At 49.6% G+C, this 23,376-nt stretch overlaps 1 protein-coding gene across 3 annotated transcripts in view; it reads right to left on the bottom strand.

Moving 5' to 3' along the window:
* The window catches only part of SULF2 (sulfatase 2), a 139,701-nt gene that overhangs the window by 35,008 nt on the left and 81,317 nt on the right, over window positions 1-23,376 (bottom strand). For all 3 annotated transcript variants that reach the window (XM_060030666.1, XM_060030667.1, XM_060030668.1), the window contains 2 exons: window positions 14,530-14,681; window positions 2,310-2,479 (listed from right to left, as the gene is read on the bottom strand). In XM_060030666.1, the coding sequence (XP_059886649.1) occupies window positions 2,310-2,479; window positions 14,530-14,681 (322 nt within the window). The remainder of the gene's footprint in view (window positions 1-2,309; window positions 2,480-14,529; window positions 14,682-23,376) is intronic.

The raw sequence follows: 23,376 nt of genomic DNA, 5'->3' as shown, positions 1-23,376 counted from the left end.
TTATGTGTTTGTGTGTGTCTGCGTGCATCTGTTTGCATCTCTGTGCGTGTACGGAGCTGGCTGGGGGGTGGATGGGGCCCTGGGCTGGTGCAGTGGGACCACATCGCAACGAGCAGCATTTTTCAGAACCCACAAGCCCAGCCCGAGAACATGGCACAAGGCTTGATGGGGTTAGAGTCTCTGACAGGAGTCTCGTGATAGAAAGATCTGGAACTCTGTCCCCTCCTCAGCTCTCCTGACTGTCATAATTAAACATCCCAGCTGCAGAACTTTCTGGTTTTGGGTTTTGTTTTGAAAATGATTATACCCCAGAGATAAGAGAGCCTTTCACACATAGCCCTAATAAGGCACAGGGGGTGCTCTGGGTAAGTAATGGCAGCAGGCGTTGCTCATGTTCAATTTCTATAATTTTCATTTCAAAGGGAAAATAAATGAGCAGGCAATGTCAAACCATCTCATCATGAAACTCCAGGGCTGCTGGGGGGCAGGGTGCCAGCACCCCTTTTAGAGGAGACACTGAAGAAGCAAAGTGTACCTTCCCCCACTCCGCGGCTCCTCCCTTAGGGGGACTGAGTTGGCCACACACCCCCTCCCTCAAAGGTGGGCTGTGGGTGAGGGTGGGAGGCTGGCATCTCAGGCAGGAGGAGAGGGCTGGGGTGTGGGGCAGCCACGGCAGATGTGCAGAGAGGCAGTGCTGCCGTCTGCCGAGTGAGAGGGATGCTGCAGTCCCTGGAATGCAGTTCTCCACCATCTGTCAAATCCTGCTCCCCAAAGACCAGGGGATCAGCAGGTTAACACATTGCCTCATCCTCTCGGAGCCACTCTGGGCTCTGTCAGAAAGTAATCACGGCAAGGGGGTTGAGGAGGGCAGTGCATTCTGATGGCAATGAAAATTAAACACCCGGAATATTCAGGCGGACTCCCAATCACCCAGTCCTTGTCGCCCCAATGTCACAGCAAGGGCTGCTGAGTACTGCTGCTAAGCAGGAGGTGGTCTGAGGCAGAGAAAAGCAGAAGAACTTTCCAGAAGGATTTACTAGCCAGCTGGAGGGAGGAGGACTGGAGGGGTGGGCAGAGAGATGGGAGGCAGGAATGGGCGCCGGATTTGAATTCGAGCTCTGCCATTTACCAGCTGGGTGACCTTAGGGGAGTTACCTCACCTCTCTGTGCCTCGGTTTTCCCGTTGGTAAAATGGGAATACCAAGTGTGACAAGCAGCCTCCAAGAGAGCCCTCAATAGCTCCCACTTCCTGGTAATCACACACTTGTACCCCCTCCCATACTGCAGGAGCACTGGTCTGGGCAACCAATAGAATGTGGGAGAGATGGTGTGTCACTTTGAGATTAGGTTATAAAAGACTGCATCAGCCCGATGGTGAGATCTGCTGGTGGAGGGGCAGCCGTGTGAGTGAGCCCCAGGCAAGCCTCAGATGGCGGCAGCCCCAGCTGACACCTTTTTCGCAACCTCGGGAGACCCTGAGCTAGAACCTTCTAGATAGGCCACTCCCAGATTCCTGACTCACAGACACTGCGCGGTGATACGCGTTGGTGTTTTAAGTTGCTCAATTTTTTTTTTTTTTTTTTTTTTTTTTTTTTTTTTTGCGTTATGTGGGCCTCTCACTGTCGTGGCCTCTCTCGTTGCAGAGCACAGGCTCTGGACGTGCTGGCTCAGCGGCCATGGCTTATGGGCCCAGCCGCTCCGCGGCATGTGGGATCTTCCCGGACCGGGGCACGAACCCGTGTCCCCTGCATCGGCAGGCGGACTCTCAACCACTGCGCCACCAGGGAAGCCCTAAGTTGCTCAATTTTGGGGTAACTTGTTATGCAGCAATAGATAACTGATACACCAAGGGTCACTGGGAATATTCAGGGATTCACTGCAACGTACAGGGCTTAGCACAGAGCCTGCCATGGAGTCAACAGCTTATAAAGGCTGTGAATATATTAGTAGTCTGATGAAGCTATGGATCCTTTCTCAAAAGTGTTTTAAAATGTGCAAAATAAAATACACAGATTGCAAAGGAAAACTATTACATGGGTATACACCTGAAATGCTGTTCTACCCACAGACCTCTCGGTGGGAGGATGTGGGTCCCAAGTTAAAAACTCTTGTTGCCTGCTTTGCGTTGTTATTACTGGATCTGTATCCCAGTTTCCTCAGAGATCAGCTGTGTGTCCCTGGCTTCTTTAAACTGAGAGGATTAGAGACAAGAGGCAGCCTCGTCTCTGTCATTACATCACTGTGACCGAGCCGGACCCTCCCACCTTCGTGCCACCCAGCAGCTCTGGAGGCAGCGCCCCGAAGCTTACATGTGCTGAGACGCGTTGGGGAAGAGGCTTGAGTACTGGGGGGCCGAGTCCTCGGGGCCGTGAGGGGCTGCGTGGCTGATGACCATGAGAACAGGCCTGTGCGGGTACATCTTCTTGGATGTACGGAAGAAGCTCACGCTGTCGTTGGTGATCAGGTCTGTCAGGTAGTCCTGGGGGGTGGGGAGAGACAGGAGAAGGTGTGAGGAGCTGGGCATCCGTGCTGAGTGCCTGCCATGTGCCAGGCGCCGTGCCGGGCATCGGGGACACAGCAGTGACCAAAATAGATAATCCCTCGCAGAGCCGACGGTCTAGGGGCAAACAGACAATAAATAAGCAAGTAAAACAGGGAATGTCAAATGATGTTATGCATAACAGAAAAAAAAAGCAGAGAAGGGGTTAGGGAGGACGGGAGAGGAATTACAATTTGTCATTCATTTGTGATAGATCTTAAAATAATAATAGCTAACACTATTGAGTTCTTACGGTGCTCCAGGAATTGTTCTGTGTTTACAGGTATTAGCTTGTTTAATTCTTATATAGCCCTAGAATGTAGGTGTGATGATAAACCCTGTTTTCCAGAACAGGAAATGAAGACCCGGAGAAGTTAAGTGAATTGCCTAATGTCACACAGCTGATAAATGTTGCAGCCAGGCCTCCTGAGTGCTGGTCCCTAAGCCTGACGTCTTTTCAAAGCTCCAGGGATACCATCATGCAGGGTGGATACATCCCTGCAGTCCTGGAGGGTCTGTACTGGGGGCGGGAGCAGACAAACATATAAACAAAGAGCCAAGATAGTGACGACGTGTGACAGAAGACGGAAATTAGACAAAATGTGACAAAGAGTAACTGGGAGCTGGAGTGGGAGGAATACTTCAGCTGGGGCAATCAGGGAGGGCCTCTCTGAGGAGGTGACATTTGAGCTGAGACCTGAGTGATGAGGAGCTGGGCATGGGAAGATCTATTGTTATATCATTGGAGTTCACTTTCAGCTGCTTGCTGGAATCCTCAGGGGAGCTTTACTGATGGCTGGGCTCTCTTCCAGAGATTCTGGTTTAATTGGTCTGTGGTTCAGTCTGGGTACTGGACTTTTTAAAAGCTCACCAGGAGATTCCAATGTGCAGCCAGGAGTGAGAATCACTGATCTAGAGGAAGTGTTCCAGGCAGAGGGAACAGAAAATGCAAGGCCTCTGAGGCAGGAATGAACTTGCCTTGTGTTTGAGGAATAGAAAGAGGGTGAACAATCATCAGGTACAATGCCGGGACAATCAAAGGAGCAGCACAAACACGGGCATGTAGTAGTGTCTCCAGAAAAGTGAGACCCACTTAGATACTGGGCAGGAGGAGAGAAGAGTGGGAGGAAAAGTGATGGACAGGAAACAAGGGCTTTAAAAGCTCAGCTAAGAAGCTGAGATTTGCCTAAACTCTTCCTGAATTTGGTAAATCTTTAGCTGCTGATTTCTTTTGAAGGTAATGAGTTCTTAAAAATTTACCTTCTGCTTCTCCAGAAGCAGCTCTGTCCAAAATGATAACTTTCAAAAAGAGATATTATTTTAGAGAAAAGAGAAAGGTGAAGAAGTGGCTACAGCTTCCACCCTCAAGTGAACTGTACCAAATACATACATACTCCAGGTGTACCTGTGCCTCTAGAGGTACATGCCTCCAGGGACATTTGTGCTCTATGCCTGTGTGCACAAGGACAGTCACTGCACCACAGTGACCAGTAATGGGAAGATGATTAATGAACTTGCACTGCTTTCATACTGTGCAGCGCTGTGCAGACATTAAAAAGGCAGTAGGTCTGTAGTTACTGAGGTAGAAAGTTGTCCAAGATACACTGTTAAGGGAAAGAGCAAGCTACAGAGTCAAACTCTGGAAGATTCTTTTTTTTTTTTTTTGTGGGAGAGAGTAGGAGGCAGGGTAGAGAGGAGAAACCAAACCCCTACCTTCATATGCTTTTGAGCACCAAGGGAAAATCCAGGACAGATACCAAAGTGCTAACTGGGGACCAGGATAAGGGGAGAGAGGAGAGAAAGTCACTTGCTACTTTATATACTTTTCCTTGAATACTTTTTATGAATAATTTTGGGGAGTAAAAAAAGGCTTTATAAGGGGGTCCTGTAGAACCTATTACCTAAAAATAATATTCTATGTGACATAAATCAAAGAGCTGCTGCTATAGCTGTGGAACATGATCTAAAGGTGTTAGAAATATCTTGTAACTAGTAGTGGATCTAAAAATGGAGCAAAACCCTCTTAGGTGAAAAGGAGGGGTTGGGACCCTGGGTGGGGAGGGGCGGGAAGAGAGCTGCTGTTCTTCATAATAAACCCATTTTCACTATTCGCTTTTAGAACCATATATGTGCTTGACTGGCTGTGATTAAACATGTTTTTTTTTAAAGCCACCAATACTATCCGTCACCAGGACAATGCAATGATGGAGCAGTGAAAAAGAATAAACTAGAGGTACACGCATCAACATGGACATATCTCACAGACCTGATATGTAGAGAGCTATGTACGATATGATACTCTTGATATAAAGTCTAAAAACACAAAACAATATTTTATATTGTTTGAGATGTCTGCATATGGAATAAAAGAATTAAATGCATGTGTGGGAATAAGCGGCCACCACAGGACCTCCCTGGGAGGGGGCAGCGGGACAGGAATAGAGCTGGAAGGGTGATGGAGGGGCTCCAACAGTCTCTGTGACATTGTACATTAGGAAGCGTGTGGGGTGGTTACTGTGTCTGCCCCTCAAGGATGGTGTGAGAGGGCTTCAAGGGCCGAGAGATTAAAGCTCGTGACACGGTGCCCTGCACGCAGCCAGCTCTCGGCAGGAGTCAGTGAACATTACGCCGTCTCGGGGGCGGGGCAGGTTTTCTGCGCGTCCATGAGTCTCCTATCTTTCCTGGTCCTCCTCAGAGCCACTCCTACGCTAAGCCTTTGCTGGTCCCCTCTGTCTGCATTAGGGCGTCTACAATGACATCTGACACTGGTGCCTGCAGCCCCATCCACCCACGTGGACTGGAGGGGACCACACCACCCTGACTCTGGGGGTGGGCATGAGCCTGGGTTGGGCCAGTGAGAAGCAGCCCTTGGTCCCAGTACGTGAGCTGAGTCCTGGCTCAGAGGGAGGGCCGAGGGGGCCGGGGCCGGGGCCTGGGCCAGGGCAGTGGTGACACTGTCCAGTGACAGCTGGGAGCGGACCCCCCCAGATAGGTCATGTCCACTGACTGGATGTGTGGGGTGCATGGAAGGGGGCAGTCAGGCCCCACCCCTGTCCCTGCTTTCTGGTTTAGGTGAAGGGTGCAGAGACGGGGGTCCAGGAGAATGTTGGGGCGAGGGTGGAAATGCAGAGTTCAGCCTTGAACAGGTTGAGTCTGGGGTGCCTGGGATCAGTCAGAAATTCAGAGTTATTCACAGAAAGGGGGAGACAGGTGGGAGGATGATGAAGGTCAAAAGGTGAACTTTCTAGAAGCTGGAGACTGGCCGATAGACCATGAGGAAGTCACCCCCTGCCTCCCTTTGGCTCTGGGCCAGGCGCACTCCACCTCCCAGGTGAGGCGGGCACACCTGGGTATTCGGGAGCTAGATCTCCCCTCCCCACCTCTGTACTCCTGGCCACACCTGTGCAGGGCGGCGGTGATGCCAGGGTCCCGGGGACTTTGCTTCTGCTCAGAGTTTTGCAACCACAGCTGGCAGCCAGGGACAAGGACAGCCTGCCGGACACCCAGGAGGGCATATCCCCACCTCCCCCACCATCCCGACCTTCTTCGACAATTTGCTCAGGTAGCCAAGAGGAACCGCAGTGCATCCGAGGAGACTGCTAGCCTGCGGCTCTGGGCTGTCCTCCTCAGGCAGTCATTTACCAGTAGGATTTCTCGGGAAGGAAGAGGGGGGCGCTCCTGGGGACTGGGGACCCCAGTGACAGGTGGGCTTGCGAGTCTCCCTGCCTCTTTCCCAGGCTTGGCCTTTGCCACTGTTTCTGTTGCGGAAGCTATGATTTCTGAGCTCACTTAGATGTTGGGTGCCTATTCCCGGGGTGCTGGGCTCCCTGTTAAGGGTGGGTGTGTGGCCGCGGGTCCCTGTCCCCAGGGTACAGTCCCGTGCAGGGCGCGGAAAAGCTGTGCCGTTAAGAGAGGGGAGAAGGAAGCAGGGGGGTTGGGGAGGGGTGGAGGCGGGGGGGGGGCAGAGACTGTAAGGACAAGAGGGGGGCGTGGCTGACAGGAAGCCCCTCTTTCTGTCTGGGTCCGGGTGTGGGGAGAAACGTGTCTTCCGTAGGTGCTGGTGGGAGTCGCTCACACTTTGCCCCGTGGAAGCTCGAGTTTCTGCCTCTTGTTTGAACTTGGGTGAGATAAGCCAGTTCACCCCATATGTCACAGGACATCTCCCCAGATCAGAGTCCCCTGGCTCCCAGGACTCAATTTTCTGCTTGGGAAGCCCCACCCGAGCGCCACTGGGTGGCTTTAGGGCTGTGCCGGGAAACCTGTGGCTTTACTCTCAGACAGCTGGTGGAAGGCTGGGTGGGGGTGGGGGGGAGCAAGGAGGGAGGTTGTCTCGGCCTCAGGTGGCAGCTCCCAAGCCCACCTCTTCGTATTTTCTTCACTTGGCAAGTCAACCTTGCGTGACAGAGGGTCTCCTGTCCTGAGCCCTTGGCTTCCCTGGGCAGCAGGTTTGTCCAACTTTCATTCCCAATCATGATGCTGATCCCTCACCTTCGGAAGCGTCTACAGCAGTTTGTGTTTAAAAGAGATTCACATCTCTAAGGAGCAATCATTTTACAAAGGGTGAGGGCCCTGGAGTCAGAAACACTGGGTTCAAGTTCCAGCTTTATCACCCGCTAGCTGTGAGCAAACAATGCCTTTCTGCACCTCAGTTTCTGCATCTCGAAAATGGGCCCAATAACAGTCCCTTGTTCAGATGGCGACAAGAGCACTTGACATGGACTTGCTAAGTGAATAAAGCACTTAACATGGAGGCTGGTACTGAGGGAACCCACGATGGACACTGGCTCTTACTGTTATCAGGTATTTGCTCGACTGACCTTCATAGCAACATTGCGAAGTGGACACCATGCCCATTTTACAGATAGGGAGACTGAGGCCACAAAACTAATAAGCAGTTTATTCAGAGCTAGAGCTCAGGCCTTTGTGTTTCTTCTCTGGTTTCTCTCTTTTTTTCCCCCACAAACAAAAAGATTAATGGGAGGCTTAGATGGTGGTTTACAGCAGGTCTCAACAAACCTTTTCTGTAAAAGGCCAGATGATAAATATTTGAGGCTTTGCAGGCCAGAAGTCTTAGTTACAATCACTCATTACTGCCATTAAAGCTCAAAAGCAGCAACTGCATAAATGAATGGGCGCGTCTGGCTGCAGTAAAACTTTATCCACGCACACTAAAATTTGAATTTCATGTAATTTTCACATGTCATGAAAATCACTGTTCTTTTGATTTTTTTCAGCTGCGTAGAAATGTAAAAACCATTCTAAGCTCAAGTGTTGTAGCAAAACAGTTGGCAGGCTGGCCCATGGGCTGTAGTTTAGAGAATGGATTTTGAAGCCAGATGGCCTGGGTTCGAATCCTGAACGAACCCCTTACTAGCTGTGTGGCCTGGTTACTTAGCCTCTCTGGGCCTCAGTTTCCTCCTCTGGTGATTGGAAATAGTAACAGCAGACACCTCATAGGCTCTGGTGAGAAATGCATGGGTTAATTCGTGTACAACGATTCCAGCGGTATCTGGTGCGCGATACCCTCTAAAAGAGTGTTAGCCATCAGTCCTCAGGAATCACAACGCCTGCATTTTCCTTGTGAAAATTAAAACAGTACAAACGAAGCTGAAGTTCCCTTTGATTTCCTCTCATCCCCACTCCCAATCTTGGCCTCTTTTGTCCTCTACTGAGAAAGAAGTGTCTCTCCAGATGTGTTATTACATACGCTAGAGTATATCGCTTTATGCATCTTTTTACATCAATCCTATCACACCGTGTACATTCATTCATTCATCCAACACACAGCAGTGAACGAGATTAACGCACATTCCCGTCTTCATGAGCCTTGTATTCGAATGAGAGCACGATGAACGCATGAATCCACGATATATATATAGGTCTGGCGCATCAGTGGTGATGGGGGGGTCGAGGGGGGGTTACCCTGAATACAGGGTGGTCTAGGAGGGTAACATCTGACCAGGGACCTGAAGGAGTCCTGAAACTTGCTTTTCCCACTCAGCCTTATGTCCTAAGCTTTTCTGATGGCCTTAGGCACAGATCCCCCTTGTCTTTTTCCAGACTTCTCCACGGTCATTCAGTCGCTTCCCGCATTACTGGGCTTTCTTGGTTGATTTCTTTCCATGACAAAGTGGCAGCCCACAGCTTGGCTATACCCGCTCTGCACACAAGGAAGGCTTCTCCAGAACAGACAGAGAGAGAAGTGCACATGCTGGGCTGAGGGGGGGTGCACTCAGGTTCCTGGGGACCGCCGTTTCTGCAGAGCGCCCCCCCCCCCGCCGACTCACCTGGACCCTCCTCCATCTCCCGACCTGGTCACGCCTATCTCCCTTCCGCTGCCTTCTCCCGCCCTCTTCGACCATCAGTGCTGGCTCTACATCATTCTTTTCTCACCATCACTGCCTCTCTTTCCACTCTGCCACGAGGACCCCTTTGGTGGCATCTGCCCACCTTTGGGATTAGCGATGTGGGACAGAGTCCTCAGAGGGCCTTTTGAGGGGCTCTTGGGAAGGGCTGCCACTTCCTCCCTACTTGGGCTTCCCGCCGAGGCCCCCCAGGTCAGTGTCAGCATGATGCTCTGACCTGACGGAGGCACTGGGCCTCCCAGAGCGTGGGGCTCCCGCCCCGCAGCTCTGCCTCAGCTGGAAACTCCAAGCTCACTCCTGTTCCCTCCCGGTGCTCTGGCTTCGGCTGCCCACCGCTACCCTTGGGAGTTGAACTCTGGACCTGAGCCAGCTCTGACCCCACAGGGCCTCCCACCCCTCCGTTTCCAGGCCTCTGGTAACTGGGGCTCCAGGAATTCTCCCACCTTTGGCACAGGGGCTCCTCTCATTCACAGGCCGAGATGTATGGATGGTAGGAAATGGGGTGACAAAGCGGCCACTGCATGTCCCATCCTCAGCGCCAAGGGGATGGAGTATCCCTGGATGACTTCATTATTGGGCTGTGCTGAGGCCAGGCGTGGACATGGTGAGGAATTTTAAAAAGGAGGGAGTGGATTTTTCTGGGTATTTGGAGAATCTGCCTGCACTGAGGCTGGGAGGAGAGAAAAGGTATGTTCTGCACTGAGAGACTGTGCTTTGTACTGCCAAGGAGTCCAGCAGAGTTGCTAAATCCCCCCCAACCAGGACTCTGGAATCAATTCATTCGGGAGTTCCTGAAGGCAGGCCTACTATGTGCAGAGGGAGACAGAGGGTCAGGGAGAGGGCACTGCCCAGGTGATGTCACGTGTGGTGCCTGCCACCTGGGGCCCGGACTGATCAGACTTACACTCAGGAAGGCGACACGTGGGCGGTGATTACCTGTCAAAGGTGGGAGGGCTCCCCAGATGCGCTGGTGTTCCCAGAAGGGGAGTGGGATTGGGTGTGTTTTGGCTGTTGAGCATGTAGTCAGCCTCCTTCCAGTGGAAACTCTCCATTTTTATTTGGGGCTCTATTCTCAGCTGATGTTCCAGGGTTGAGCTCAGTGGTAGGGCTCCCGCTACACCCTCCTCTGGGTCAGGAGTGCAGCGTGTGATTTACAGCCCATCAGAACACTGCGTTCCCCTGGCCACACTGGTTGGTTCAGGGACAGACATGTGACTGATCCAGAGCCCATGAAACTAGCTAGGAATCCTGGGAAGGAGACACCCATGCTTGCAGCTGGGCAGGAAGCTGAGAGGATGCAAGGATGACCATATTGGTACCAGGAGAAGAGAGACAGACATACAGTCTGTGGATGAGGTCGAAGAGAAGAAAACAGAATACAAAGGAGTGAGAAACCACTGCCTAATCCAGCCATGTGTGATGCCATTACTGCTGGATCAGTTATTAAAAAGGCTAATATGTTTCCTCTTCAATTAAGCCATTTTGATTTGAGTTTTTGTTCATTTCTGCTCACAAACAACTGAAAGAGGCCAGTCTGATTCAAAAAAGGATAACTCGGGCTTCCCTGGTGGCGCAGTGGTTGAGAGTCCGCCTGCCGATGCAGGGGACACGGGTTCGTGCCCCGGTCCGGGAAGATCCCACATGCCGTGGAGCGGCTGGGCCCGTGAGCCATGGCCGCTGAGCCTGCGCGTCTGGAGCCTGTGCTCCGCAACGGGAGAGACCACACAGTGAGAGGCCCGCATACCAAAAAAAAGGAAAAAAAAGGATAACTCCTATAGTTTAGAGTAATCCAGAAACGCTTCATGGAAGAGAAGACAGACAAAACTTGGATAAACTCAGGACAGGGAAGCACTAGTGAAGGTTTCGAGATGGTTGTAACAACTGACAAGGCTGGTCTGGTTGAAATGGCTCATACTGGGGATGACAAAATAGGAGATTGGGCTGATGTGCTTGTGTGTGTGCGTGCGTGCGTGTGTGTGTGCGTGTGTGTGTGTGCTTCTACACTGGGTGTGGTGTTCTGACTCTAATACAGGTGCCATCACTTCACAGTTCATAACACACCTCCACCTCTAGACCACAAACTCCACGAGGACGGTACCTGGGTCTGTTTTCGTTCACCCTTGGATACCCAGCACCTGGCACATAGTAGGCTCTTAATAAATACTTGTTGAGGGAATAAATGACAAATGTAATCAACTCCCACTAGTCCACTCACTTGATATGGTTGTTGTGAAGATTAGATATATTGTATATAAAACAGCCAGCATAGTGCCTGGACCATAGTAGGTGCTCAGTAAATAGGAACGTGCATTATTAAGATGCTAGGATGTGCCCATTTTCCAGATTTGGGAATTGAGGCTCTTAGGAATGGGTAACATATCCAACAGCACACAATATGTTCAGAGTCGGGCTTTGAACCCCCAGTCCACTGCACAGCCCCTGGAGAGCAACGGGCAGCAGAACAATACAATGGGCTGCAAATCCATGGGTCAGGTCTGGGCCTCAGGTGACCTTGATTCATGCAGTATTTTAGAAATGTCTGAATTAGCTGCCAATCCTTAAAAATCAGACGTCACAGGAAAAAAATATACAAATTTGTGGCTTCTGTTGAAAAATCAGAAAACCTGGCCGTCTCGGGCCCACAATGCTACGTGGGACAGACAGTCCTGATCCGAGAGTTTGCTGCACCGTCTTAGACAGCTGAGTCCTCCACAGTCCCCACCGCTCCACGCTGTCTCACCTGCTCCCAGCCTGCTCTCCTGTTTGCGTGACGGCCTGTCCCCTGGTGGCTTCTGCCTAGGAGCCTCGGGTGGCTTTTTAGAGACGACGAGGGGGAGGCCCCAAGGAATCGTCCTCAGAGAACCCTGGTTACGACAGTAAGTCAGGCCCAGGGCTAGTGGCAGTGGGAATGGGGAAGAGAAAGAGGTGGATTTGACAGACCGGAGAAATAATGTATCTGCTGTGGTGGGATGCCGGAGCCGATTCTGAAGATTTAGTTGGGGCAGGAATATCTGTGAGTCTCCAGATATATATTTTTTAATGGTAAGTTTGGATGAACCGTCAGTGTTAGCCTCTCCCTCCTTACCACCATCATCATCATTATCTAAGCCGGGGGTCAGGAGACTACCACCCACTGGCCAGGTCAGGCCCCCTGCCCGTTTTTGTAAATAAAGCTTTACTGAAACACAGCCATGCTCGTCGGTTTACATATCATCTATAGCTGTTTTTGCACCGCAAGGCAAGACCCGAGCAGTTGCAATAGAGACTATGGCTTGTGAAGTCTAAAATATTTAGTATTTGGCCCTTTAAGAGCAAGTTTGGTGTCCTGACCTGGACTAATATGTTCTGAATATTTACTATATATGCAGTGGTCTCCTCTCATGCTCTACATGTATTAACTTATGTGATCCTCAAAAAATCTGTGGAAAAACCACAATGAAATACCACTATGCCCCCAGCCAAATGGCTATAATAAAAAAGACAATACCTGTGTTCAGGAATGTGAAGCAACTGGAACGCTTAAACATTTCTGGCTGGGAAGTGTAAACTGGTTCAACCATGTCACATATCCTATATCCCAGCAATTCTACTCCCAGGTGGATAAGCCAAAGAAATGGGTTCATGTCTACCAAAAGCCACGTGTAAGGATGCTCACGGCAGCTTAGTTCATAACAGACCCAACCAGAGACAACCAAAATATCCATCGGTCGTTGAATAGATGAATATCTGTCATCTATTTATACGACGGAATACTACATAGCAATGAAAAGGACACGTGGCTGACATACACAGCCATGTGGATGAATCTCACAGACGTGATGTTGAGTGAAAAAAGCCAGATACAGAGAGCACATATGATATGATTCCATTTATGTGAAGTTCTTGAACAGGCAAAACCAATCCACGGTGATAAAAGTCAAAATAGAGGTGGTGGCGGTTTTGGCTGGAAAGGCGTATGAGGGAACCTGCTGGGGGCTGGAAATGCCCTACAGCTTGACCCGGGCGGCACTTACACAGATGCACAGACGTGTGAAAATTCCCTGAAAATTCACTTAGGATCTATGCTCCTCACCTTATCTCAGTTCAACAAATCAGAACTAGAAAAAGTATGTCCTAGGGAACAAAGAGATTAAGGTATAATCACACAATGGAAGGCTATACAACAAGAATGAAGGACCTACACTCACACGTAACAACATGGGAATTTCAAGAGTGTTAAGCAACAAAAGCTGGATACAGAATTAGTCTACAATGCTGGAAGTCTGAGTAATGGGTGTCCTTTTGGGAGCGGTGGTTGCTGGGAGTTACATGAGGGGAACTTCATGACCTACGTGAGCGCTGGTTACATGTGTCTGCTCAGTTTTTGAAAATTCATTGAACTGTACACTCTATATGCACACTTTCTGTAAGAAAGTTCTGCTTTGGCAAAATGTTACAAAATAGTACCCTCATATCACGGGGCACACACCACACACACACACACACACACACACACACACACGCACAATGGAACATTATTCCGTCCCGAGAAAGAAGGAAATCTTGCCATTTGCATCAACATGGTCATACTTTGAGGACATTATGCTAAGTGACGTAAGTCAGAGAAAGACAAATACTGTGTGATATCACTTGTATATGGAATTCAAAAGAGCTGAACTCATAAAAACAGAAAGTAGAATGGGTGTTACCGGGGGCGGGGGGTGGGAGAAGTGGGGAGGTGTTGTTTAAAGGGACAAACTTACAACTAGTAAATAAGTGAGTCCTGGAGATCTAATACACAGCACAGTGATTCTAGGCAACAGTACTGTATTATAGACATCAGACTTGCTAAGAGAGACTAGGTCTTAGTTATTCTCACCACAGAAAGGAAAAGATTAGGCAACGTGATAAAGGTTTAGCTAACATGACAACGGCAATCACACTGCGCTATACACATGTATCAAATAAGCATGTTGTACGTGTTAAACTTACACAATGTTATATGTCAAATATATCTCAATTGAAAAAACCCAACACTCTTACATTGCCATTTGCAGCAACAGAGATAAACCTAGCATTACACTTAGCGAAGTAAGTCAGAGAGAGACAGATATGTGATATCACTTATATGTGGAATCTAAAAATAAAACAAATGAATCTAATACAAAACAGAAACAGACTCACAGACACAGAAAAACAAACTTATGGTTACCCAAGGGGAAAGGGATGGGGGGATGGGGGAGAGATAAATGAGGAGCACGGGATTAACAAACACTACACCTGAAACAAATAAGCAACAAGGATCTACTGCATAGCACAGGGAATTATATTCAATATCTTGAAATAACCTATAATGGAAAGTAATCTGGAAAAATATAACTGAATCACTCTGCTGTGCCCCTGAAACTAACACAATATTGTAAGTCAACTTTACTTCAATTTCAAAAAATGAAAAATAAAACAATACTCCTAGAAACAGAGACTATCATTTGAGAAATGAGAAAACTGAAGCAGAGGATGTAAGTAAGCTGCTCAAGGTCACACATGTAATAAGTGTCGCCGTCTGAGCCCAGGTAGTCGGGCTCCCGTGTCGTGATCGCCAGGGCCGAGCCCCACCGCCTCTCCCAGCCAGGAAGGGGGACTCACCTTGGAGTAGTCAAAGCCGTGCTTCTCCTTCACTCCGTTCCGACACAGTGTGTAGTTATAAAAGCGGGAGTTTTTAAGGAGGCCGACCCACTCCTTCCAGCCAGGCGGTACGTAGGAGCCGTTGTATTCATTAAGGTACTTCCCAAAGAAAGCTGGAGGGGAGAAGGACCAGGAGGCCACGTGAGCACACAGAGAGCAAAAGCCATCTCTGTCCGTCAGCCGACAGCCATTTCTAAACCATGGCAGGCCCAGAGCCTGGCGACAGCACTGCCCTCTGAGCCACGGAGCCCTTTGGCAGGCAAGTGCAGCCTATGACCCCCTTCTCAAATGTTCTCACGCGCAGAAAATAAAATATAGAAGATTACAGAGAAAATCAATTATTTTGAAATACAGTTATCAAAATATTAGGAGAATTTGCCATATAGTAACGTGTCCTTAAAAAAAACGAAGATTAAACGCAAGACCTTGCAAGGAATGATCATTTCAAAGTAGTGATGAGTGAGAATATTTGATTTCGCGACACCTACAGCAACTGCAACGGAACACTGAAACACCAGCGATTTCTACGATGACAACGGTATAGATTCTGCCGATGCACCGTGGTTAGGGGCTTACATTCAGGACTGAAGCAATGTCAAGTGTCAGTCGTAGGTCAGTGAAAACCAGAGCATCATTTTTTCCCACTCAAGTTTAGGGACCCCCTTGGATTCCATCTACTACACGGCGTCTAGAAGGGCTAACGTTTAAAAAAATGGACCGAGACCGATTGTAGGTGGGGGTATGGGGCATCTGGAGGTCTCACACGCTGCCGGTGGACGTGCAGACCGATCCAGGCGCGGTGGAAAACTGCTCAGCAGCGTCTGCTAAACTTGACCATAGTCACGCCTTCTGACCCAGCGATTTGCATCCTGGGTATTCACTCAGAAGAAATGCATTCCTAGGTTCGCCAAAAGTCACAGGCAGGACAGGCTCATAGCGGCACTACTGACAATAGCAAATAACTAGAAACAAAACAGATGTCCATCCACACAAGAATGGAGAAATACACCGCATGTTTGTATATCCGAACATGACATAGAACTAAGAAGGACTAGTGCCACGTTCACTAACACGAACACATCACAACAACCAAACAGTGTCAAGAGAAATAAAGCAGATATAAAAGTATGATCCCATTTACATGAAGTTCAAAGACAGGCAAAAGGAATCTATGGTTTTGAGAAGAAAAGCCGTGGCTACTGCTGGACGTGGGGCGAGGGGGATGGAGGGGGCGCGGGACTTCTCGGGTGATGATGGTTTTGTTCTAGTTCTTGCTGGAACACGGGTGGTTCAGTTGGTGAAACTCCACGGAGCTGGGCATTTAGAGCGGCTAAAGTGCACGTCTCTGCAGGCGCGCTTCACACCACCAGCAAAGCTTACTTAAAAAAAGAATCACCCTAATTCATCGGGACGGGGATACACCCCCAAACTTTCTGTGGGTGGTGAGGTAACACAGATCTTTGCGATACTTTTTTGTTCTTTTTTTTTCTCCTCAGTGAGCAAGTGTGATTTTTAATAATTATAACCTATAAAGCCGTTTTTTAGCAATGGAAAAATCTGTGAGAGTTTTTCTAGAGACAGAGGCGCTAGGCCAGCCCTCTCTTCCAGATGAGGGCACTGGGGCTCCGAGACACTCAGAGAACCGCTGCCGAGAGAGCGGCGCTATGGAAGGATTGGAAGAGATGCTGCAAGCAGAGGGCTCAGCACCCCTCCTGGCAAAAAGCGAGGGTCTAGTAGGTGTCAATTCAGAGCCCAAGATGAGAAGAGACAGACGGGGAGGCGAACATGCATAGAGGAAGGAGGAGTGGGCCAGGGTTGCTATGATGCCAGCAGAGGTGAGATGGGCCCTTCCACTTAGAACCTTCTAGAAAGCATGAAGGGCTGCTTGAGACCTGTTGGTCCAGAGAAGAGAGGCTTGGGCCAGGAGAGGCTGCCATGGAGCCGGAGCCCTCTATGGGGTTTTCCTGGACACCTGGCAGATGGCCGGCACTGCCCAGGGGTAGGAAGACCCCTCAGCCCCTAAGCAGCTGGATTCCAGAATCCTCCAGGCTCTAGGCAAAGGCAAGCGTTTCCATGAAATCCTCCCCTGGCACAAAGGACCAGGAAGTGAGTGCTCATGACGGAGGAGCTGATGAACTGCTTCCTAGAAGGATGTGGGCACGAGGAGGAGGTGAAAATAGGAAGGGAAGACCCCCAGCAGCCTCGGGGGAAGGCCCAGGGCGCAGCCTCCCTTCACGTGGTAGGACAGTGCAAAAATAAACGGAAAGGAGCCCTGGGCAGCAGGGGAGCTGGGAAACCGGCTGCCCTGGCTGAGTCCTGGGTAACATCCAATATGCACAGAGTGAAACGTAACCAGGTGAGGGGTGCCCAATTCAACAGCACCTGCATGTCCCGGCTGGGGCATCAAGGATGGAGATGCCGGCTGGAGGCAAGAGGCAGCATAAAAGCACCAGGTAAGCTCAAGGCGTGAGCCTCCTTCTCTAGAACGTGGCACAGACACTTGCTCCGTCCGCCCCCGGAAAGCAGTGGCTCTCAGCCAGGGGTAGTTTTGCCCCTTAGACACTTGGCAGTGTCTGCAGACATTTTAGGTTTGTCACAACTTGGGGAAGAGGATGCATCTAGCGGGCAGAGGCCCGGGAGAATGCTAAGCATTCGACAGAGCTCAGGACAGCTTCCACTACAGAGAATCAACCGGCACAAAATGTCAATACCCTGGAGTTGAGAAAAACCCTGATTTAAGTAACTCCACTTGGTCCTCAGCACTTCCTTCCCATCAGTAAAAGAACCACACTGTGAGAGCTGAGAAGGCCCCTGGAGACCAAGCGCAGTCCAGGAAACAAGATCTACCAAACCTCAATAACCTTACTCCCCACTCCTGACGCTTCTTTCCATAGGTAGGGAGCTCTACTCTGATAACACGCCTAGCCTCTTCCTTTCTCTCCTATTCTGCCTTGGGGAAGACTGACACAGCAGGGCCAGCAAACCTTTCCTGTAAATGCCCAGAGAGTAAATATTTTAGGCTTCAAAGGCCAGACAGCCTCTATTGCAACTATTCAACTCTGCTGTTGCGGGAAACAGTCACAGACAAATGGGTGTGGCTGTGTTTCAATAAAACTTTATTTATAAAGGCAGATGGAGGGCCGGATCTGGCTTGTGGGCTGCAGTTTGCTGACCCTTAGCATATGTGTCTGGTGAGTTTGGTGGGACAAATTGGACACACGTAACCCAATCCTTCCGTTGCCTTCCTGTGGGGAGTGATCTACCCCCAGCCACTGCTAGTTCAAGGGGGCTTGGCTCAGTGAGAAGTCTGTCTGACTCTGGAGTTTAGCATCAGGAAGCCCAAATGCCCTCAGAAGGAAGCCAGATCCTCCAACTTGGACTTCATCAGATTCCTCAAAGTACTATTTTGGCTTCCATCTGCTGACTCCTTAATTTTATTTCTCATTTGGTTCAAAACTTCAACAAGGAAGAAGGTGATCTTAATAAGCATCCCCTCAAATCTCCCCAACACTTTCTCATGATAAATAATATTGGTGGTGGTGTAAATGTTTTCTTTTCAAACAACTGAAGTAAAAAGAGTAAAACAATCGAGAGAAAAATATTAAGTAAATAATAGAATCAGTGTCCCAGGCATGTAAAGATCAATATATCCATTTACCAACTATTTATTAAACACCTAAGGTATGCCAGGAACTGTTCTAGTCACTGGAAACACAGCAGTAAAGAAGACTCTCAGGATCCCTGACTTCACGGGACTCACGTTCTAGGGAGGAGGACTGTGACACATAAAGATGGTGGTGATCGTGACAACACGATGAAGAAAATAAAGGATGATGATGCAACCAAGTGGCCAGAGGTACCACTGGGCTGGGTAGTCAGGGTTGAGGAATGATGAGAATGAGTCAGAGGGAATATAGGAATATAAGGAAAACTTCTCCAGGCCGAAAGAACAGCAAGTGCAAAGGTCCTGAGGCAGGAACAAGCTTGGGGGCACACATCCCCTGAAATATTACATGCCAGATTTTTCATTTCGTGTGCATTTTCCTGGAAACACAGCTTCTGACACATTTTGAAGGGAAGACAGGACCACAAGTCATTTCAGAAGCACGGAACTTCACTCTCTTGGTTTGCAGAAGAGTGAACGAAAGCCCAGAGAAGGAGGCTCACTGAATCCCCCACTGGGGGAACAAGGTTCCCTCCCAGGTCTCTCCAGTCCCCAGCTCATGATCCTACTGGTTTGTTCCTGAAGATACAGGCTAAGGTCTTTCTGATGAATGTGCAACTTGAAATGCTAAAGGCCTAAATTCTTGGCCCTGCTGGTGGGATAGATATTTCTTGGGGGTGGGAGGTGGGGTGACTTTTTGGAAGCCCACCCCTGCCTATTATTTTCCAATGCCATGGGTGTCAACACATCCGGAGCTGCTTCCTCTGTTAGAATCTTCTCTTTCACATCTCCCTCCTCTTTCTAACCCCCAATCCTTCAAAACTCCAGAGTTTATTATTCAGCCTCCACAAGGCCCTAGAAAACAGGGCTTCAGTCAAAGGCTTTCAGGGCCAAATTAGATTTTGCTCTCACTTGATTAGATTTCACCAAGGCAGTTTTTAAAATGGTTACTCCGGTACCAGTTGAGGTGTGAGAAGCAAATTAGCATGGGCCCCTGGGGCACTGGGACTGGGAGATACAGGCAGGAGAATGAGCTGGAATTAAAATCAAGATTAAAAATACAGCCCATGTCATGGTTGGAGACTGGAGTCGCTGAGCCTTCGCCGCTGGGATGGTATAAAGGAAGAGCAAACTGGGGGCTGCTGCGGGGGTGTAACAACTTGGCAGGCAGATTAAGAGGAATTAAATGCCAGGCCAGGAAACACCACTGACAATGTGCTGGCTGATGGCTGCCCCTAGGATGCAGGGCTGGCATCAACGGAAGGGACAGAGCACTTACTGGGTCCTGTGTACCAGGCACTGGGTAGAAATTTACACCTGGCAACAGAGACTTTTGTTTTGCCTGCCTCGTCCTGACTACGATTCTTTGGGTACCACTGCTTCCTTCTGTAAGTATGCATGGCTGCTCTTAACTCCTGACTCCAGGGCTGCATGCATAATCTCAGCCTGACGAATCAGAGCTCTACATTCCTCTGGCTCCTGCCATTGGTTCAGGGATAGGCATGTGACCCAAGCTGGGCCAATGAGAGTCAGCCCTGGGATTTTAGGGAGCTACTGGGAAGAAGTTTTTCTTTCATGGGGCTTGAAGCTGGTGGGATATAAGCTTGAAACTGCTGGCAGCCATCTTGCCACCAAGAAGGGGAGAGTCTGTTTGAAGGTGAAGCAACATGGAAGAAAGCAGCAGAGGTGAGTGATGGAGACATGGAGAGAGAGAGAGAGGTGGAAAGAGAGAGAAATATGCTGGTGTGAGTTCCTGTGTCCACTCTTACCTGAAGCCACCTTTAATGCTAGCATTTTCAGTTACAGTGTTTCCCAATTTTAGGGGACATTGGACAATGGGGACATTTTTAGTTGTCACGACCAGCATCAAGTGGGTGGAAGCAACGGATGCTGGTAAGCATCCTATAGTGCACAGGATGGCTCCCCAGGAAAAAGAATTATCTGGTCCAAGATGTCAGCAGTGCCAAGGGTGAAAAACCCTGAGTTAGGTAAACCAATAAATCCCACCACTCCACTTATGTTGTTGTTTTGTTTGCTTAATTCACTTTGGGTTGAGGTCTTTCACCTGCAATTAAAAGACCCAAGGAGAAGACAGTGAGGTGCTCAGTGTACAGCAGGGTTTTGGCAAAGCAGATGTGGCCCGCCACCTGTTTTTGTAAACAGTCTCACTGGAACACAGCCACACCCACCTGTTTACGTGCCTTCATGCCTGCTTGCACACTGCAATGGCAGAGCTGGGTAGCTGCAACAGAGACCATGTGGCTGCAAGTCCCAAATATTTACAATCTGGCCCTTTGCAGGAAAAGTTTTCTCACCCTGGGTGCAGAGCAAAATTCCCTGCATGGGGTGAAGGGTCCCTCTGGGATCTGAAACACGGCTGTGGTGACCTGGAGTGGTGATGCCAGTGCAGCAGAAGTAGACTCGGAACTGGGACAGGGTGCTGTGGGCTCCAGAGCGCAAAGGAGTGACACAAGGGGGATGGCCACGACAACAGAACAGGAGCCGCCAGTTACGGGCTGTCCTCGCCCTTGCACGGTCCCGATATGCACAAATGTCAGTTTCCACACTTTGGTTAAATGATACCAGTCTCCCACAGCATGGTTCAAATTTAGCTACGGCAGCATACTAACTGTAATTGCATGGAGTACAAATTTCACTACTAGCTCCTCTGTCCACAAATCACTGTGTCAATAACAGATGCCCATACGATCAGCCACATCTCCTCTTGCAAAGTCCATCAGTGACTGGTTACTGTCCACCTGTTACTCAGTTCACGTGCAGACAGCAACGCAAGTAGTTGTGTTGCCTCCCTGTCTCCCAGGGATATACCTACCAGACATTTTACAAAAGTGAATTCTCAAAAGGAGACAGCTGGCCACCAGAGGCCAAAGTGCAGCAAAGAAATGAAAAGTTTGAACGCTGAAATTGAAACCTGAGTTGAATGTCAATGGAGTCATAGAGGAGGTGGAGCTGACCGTGGGAATGTTGACACTCACTGTTTGGGAAACTGTAGACAAGTGGCTGAACGAACTTAGCCAAAGGTGAACTTAATCATCGATGTAAGTGAGGAAAAGTGGTTGTGATGACAAGGAGGAAGATATCCCAGGGGAAGGGATGTTAAAGGGATTCTTGGAGATATTTCACAACACTGAAAGCTGTGTGACCTTGAGTAAGTTGTTTAATCTCTCCATGCCTCAGTTTCTCCATTTATAAAATGGGGATAACAGTACCTACCTCCTGGGGTGGTCGTGAGAACTAATATATGCACATTGCTTAGAAATGGCACATGACAAGCGCCCACTAAGTGTTATAGTTTCATTAGCACCAACGCATCCCCCTTTTTGGCCAACTTCTTCCTCCGTTAATACCATGTCTAATGGAAGCCCTGCAGAGACAGATGTCAGAACCCAGCCTCTCCCCCTCCCCACACAGAGAGGATTCTCATCCCCCAGGTCCCGCCCTATCGCTCTCTCCTGGTCCTGCAGGCCCGGGCAGGCAGCTCTTGTCGGAAAGCTGAGCGCCTGCTTCCCCTCCTGACTGCTGCTTTCTTCGTGTGTCTGAGTTTAAGTGCTGCTGGGGAACCATTCAGAGGCTGATGGGAGAACCAGGCCCTTCTGTTATCTCTCCTAGCCCTGATTCTAACTGAAATTGCCTCGTAATGATTGCCTTTGTGGTCTGTAAAAACTGTGTCTTGCGGCGACCGGAGACTGATACTAGCTGGCGGTAAACCTGGCACAGGAGGGCAGATGGGGGCATCACTTTGCATACAGGGAGACGGAGGGTTTCGGCAGCTGGAGTAAAGCAGGCACGCCGGCTCATTCTCTGTGCTGCAGAGCGGGTCAGATCGGGCCAGGGTTGGGGTCACTATTGTTTTGCACCTCCAGGCAGTGATCCCCCTTAGTCTGGGTGGTGACTGTATCACATGGGAGGTGGTTCAGGAGAGCAGCCAGGCGTGCCAAACCGTCTGGTCGGCCACCTCCTAACACTCACCCCAGGCAAGTGACTTCACCCCTCTGTGCCTCACTGGACAAGGATGATAGCACACCACTGCCTGCTGTCATGGGGAGCGGAAGACCCAACATGTGTACGGAACAGAAAATTGTACCTGGCACATGCCAAGTACCTAGCAAGTGGCGGTGAGCGGGACCGACAGCACCTCCACCTTTGGGACCCTCCCCTCCTCCACTGTGGGACATCTGGATGGAACAGTCAACAGGGCTGTTTCAAGGACACTGGCGTCTCTGAGCACACATTCATCCCACACCATCTTCGCCCACGTCCTACATTAGAGAGAATCGATAAATAACTGAGTCAAAATATTCCGGGGGCTTCCCTGGTGGCGCAGTGGTTGAGAGTCCGCCTGCCGATGCAGGGGACACGGGTTCGTGCCCTGGTCCGGGAAGATCCCACATGCCGCAGAGCGGCTGGGCCCGTGAGCCATGGCCGCTAAGCCTGCGTGTCCGGAGCCTGTGCTCCGCAACGGGAGAGGCCCGCGTACCACAAGAAAAAAAAAAAAATTCTGGAATGGACTGGCTGATCATGCTACATTTCACTATTTATATCCAAATATAAACATTTCATTAAATATTTATTCATTTTGATTGGTAGTTTCCCCCATAATTTGGAGCCAATATACCAATATATACACACATGCATACACACGTGTGCGTGCACACACAGACACACACTCTCTCTCTCTCTCTTTCAGGTGACCCCTGAAAAGCCATGGCCACTACACCCCTGGTTCCTCTTAAATACAAAGGTCCCAAGTGTCCATCAAGGTGTCCTTCCCCACCCAAGGGGCAGGTATATGTCTGAACTTGGCCAATCAGACTCTGATTGGCCAAAGTGAATCCAAGATTCACTTTGAATCTTGAGCTAGGAGACTCAAAAGTGGAAGAAAGGGTTGGATTTCTGTAACACCGCCCATGAGACAGTTGCTCAAAAGCTGCAGTCGGAATCCTCAGATCCAGTGTTTGGGAATCCAAATGAAAGAGGCAAGGCCATCAGGATGATGTAGTCCCCAAAGAGAAATGTGTCTTTTTGCTCCTCCATCCTCATGTCTTTGCGTACAGAGGAAATGGCCTCCACCTGGACTTGGTGCCGCCCCTTTTGTCCCTATAACCCAGACCCCGCCCCCAAAT

The sequence above is a fragment of the Delphinus delphis genome, chromosome 15 (assembly GCF_949987515.2).
Source record: "Delphinus delphis chromosome 15, mDelDel1.2, whole genome shotgun sequence".
Taxonomy (NCBI): Eukaryota; Metazoa; Chordata; class Mammalia; order Artiodactyla; family Delphinidae; genus Delphinus; species Delphinus delphis.
Note: the sequence above shows the minus strand (reverse complement) of the source record. Positions and strands in the feature narration are given on the sequence as shown.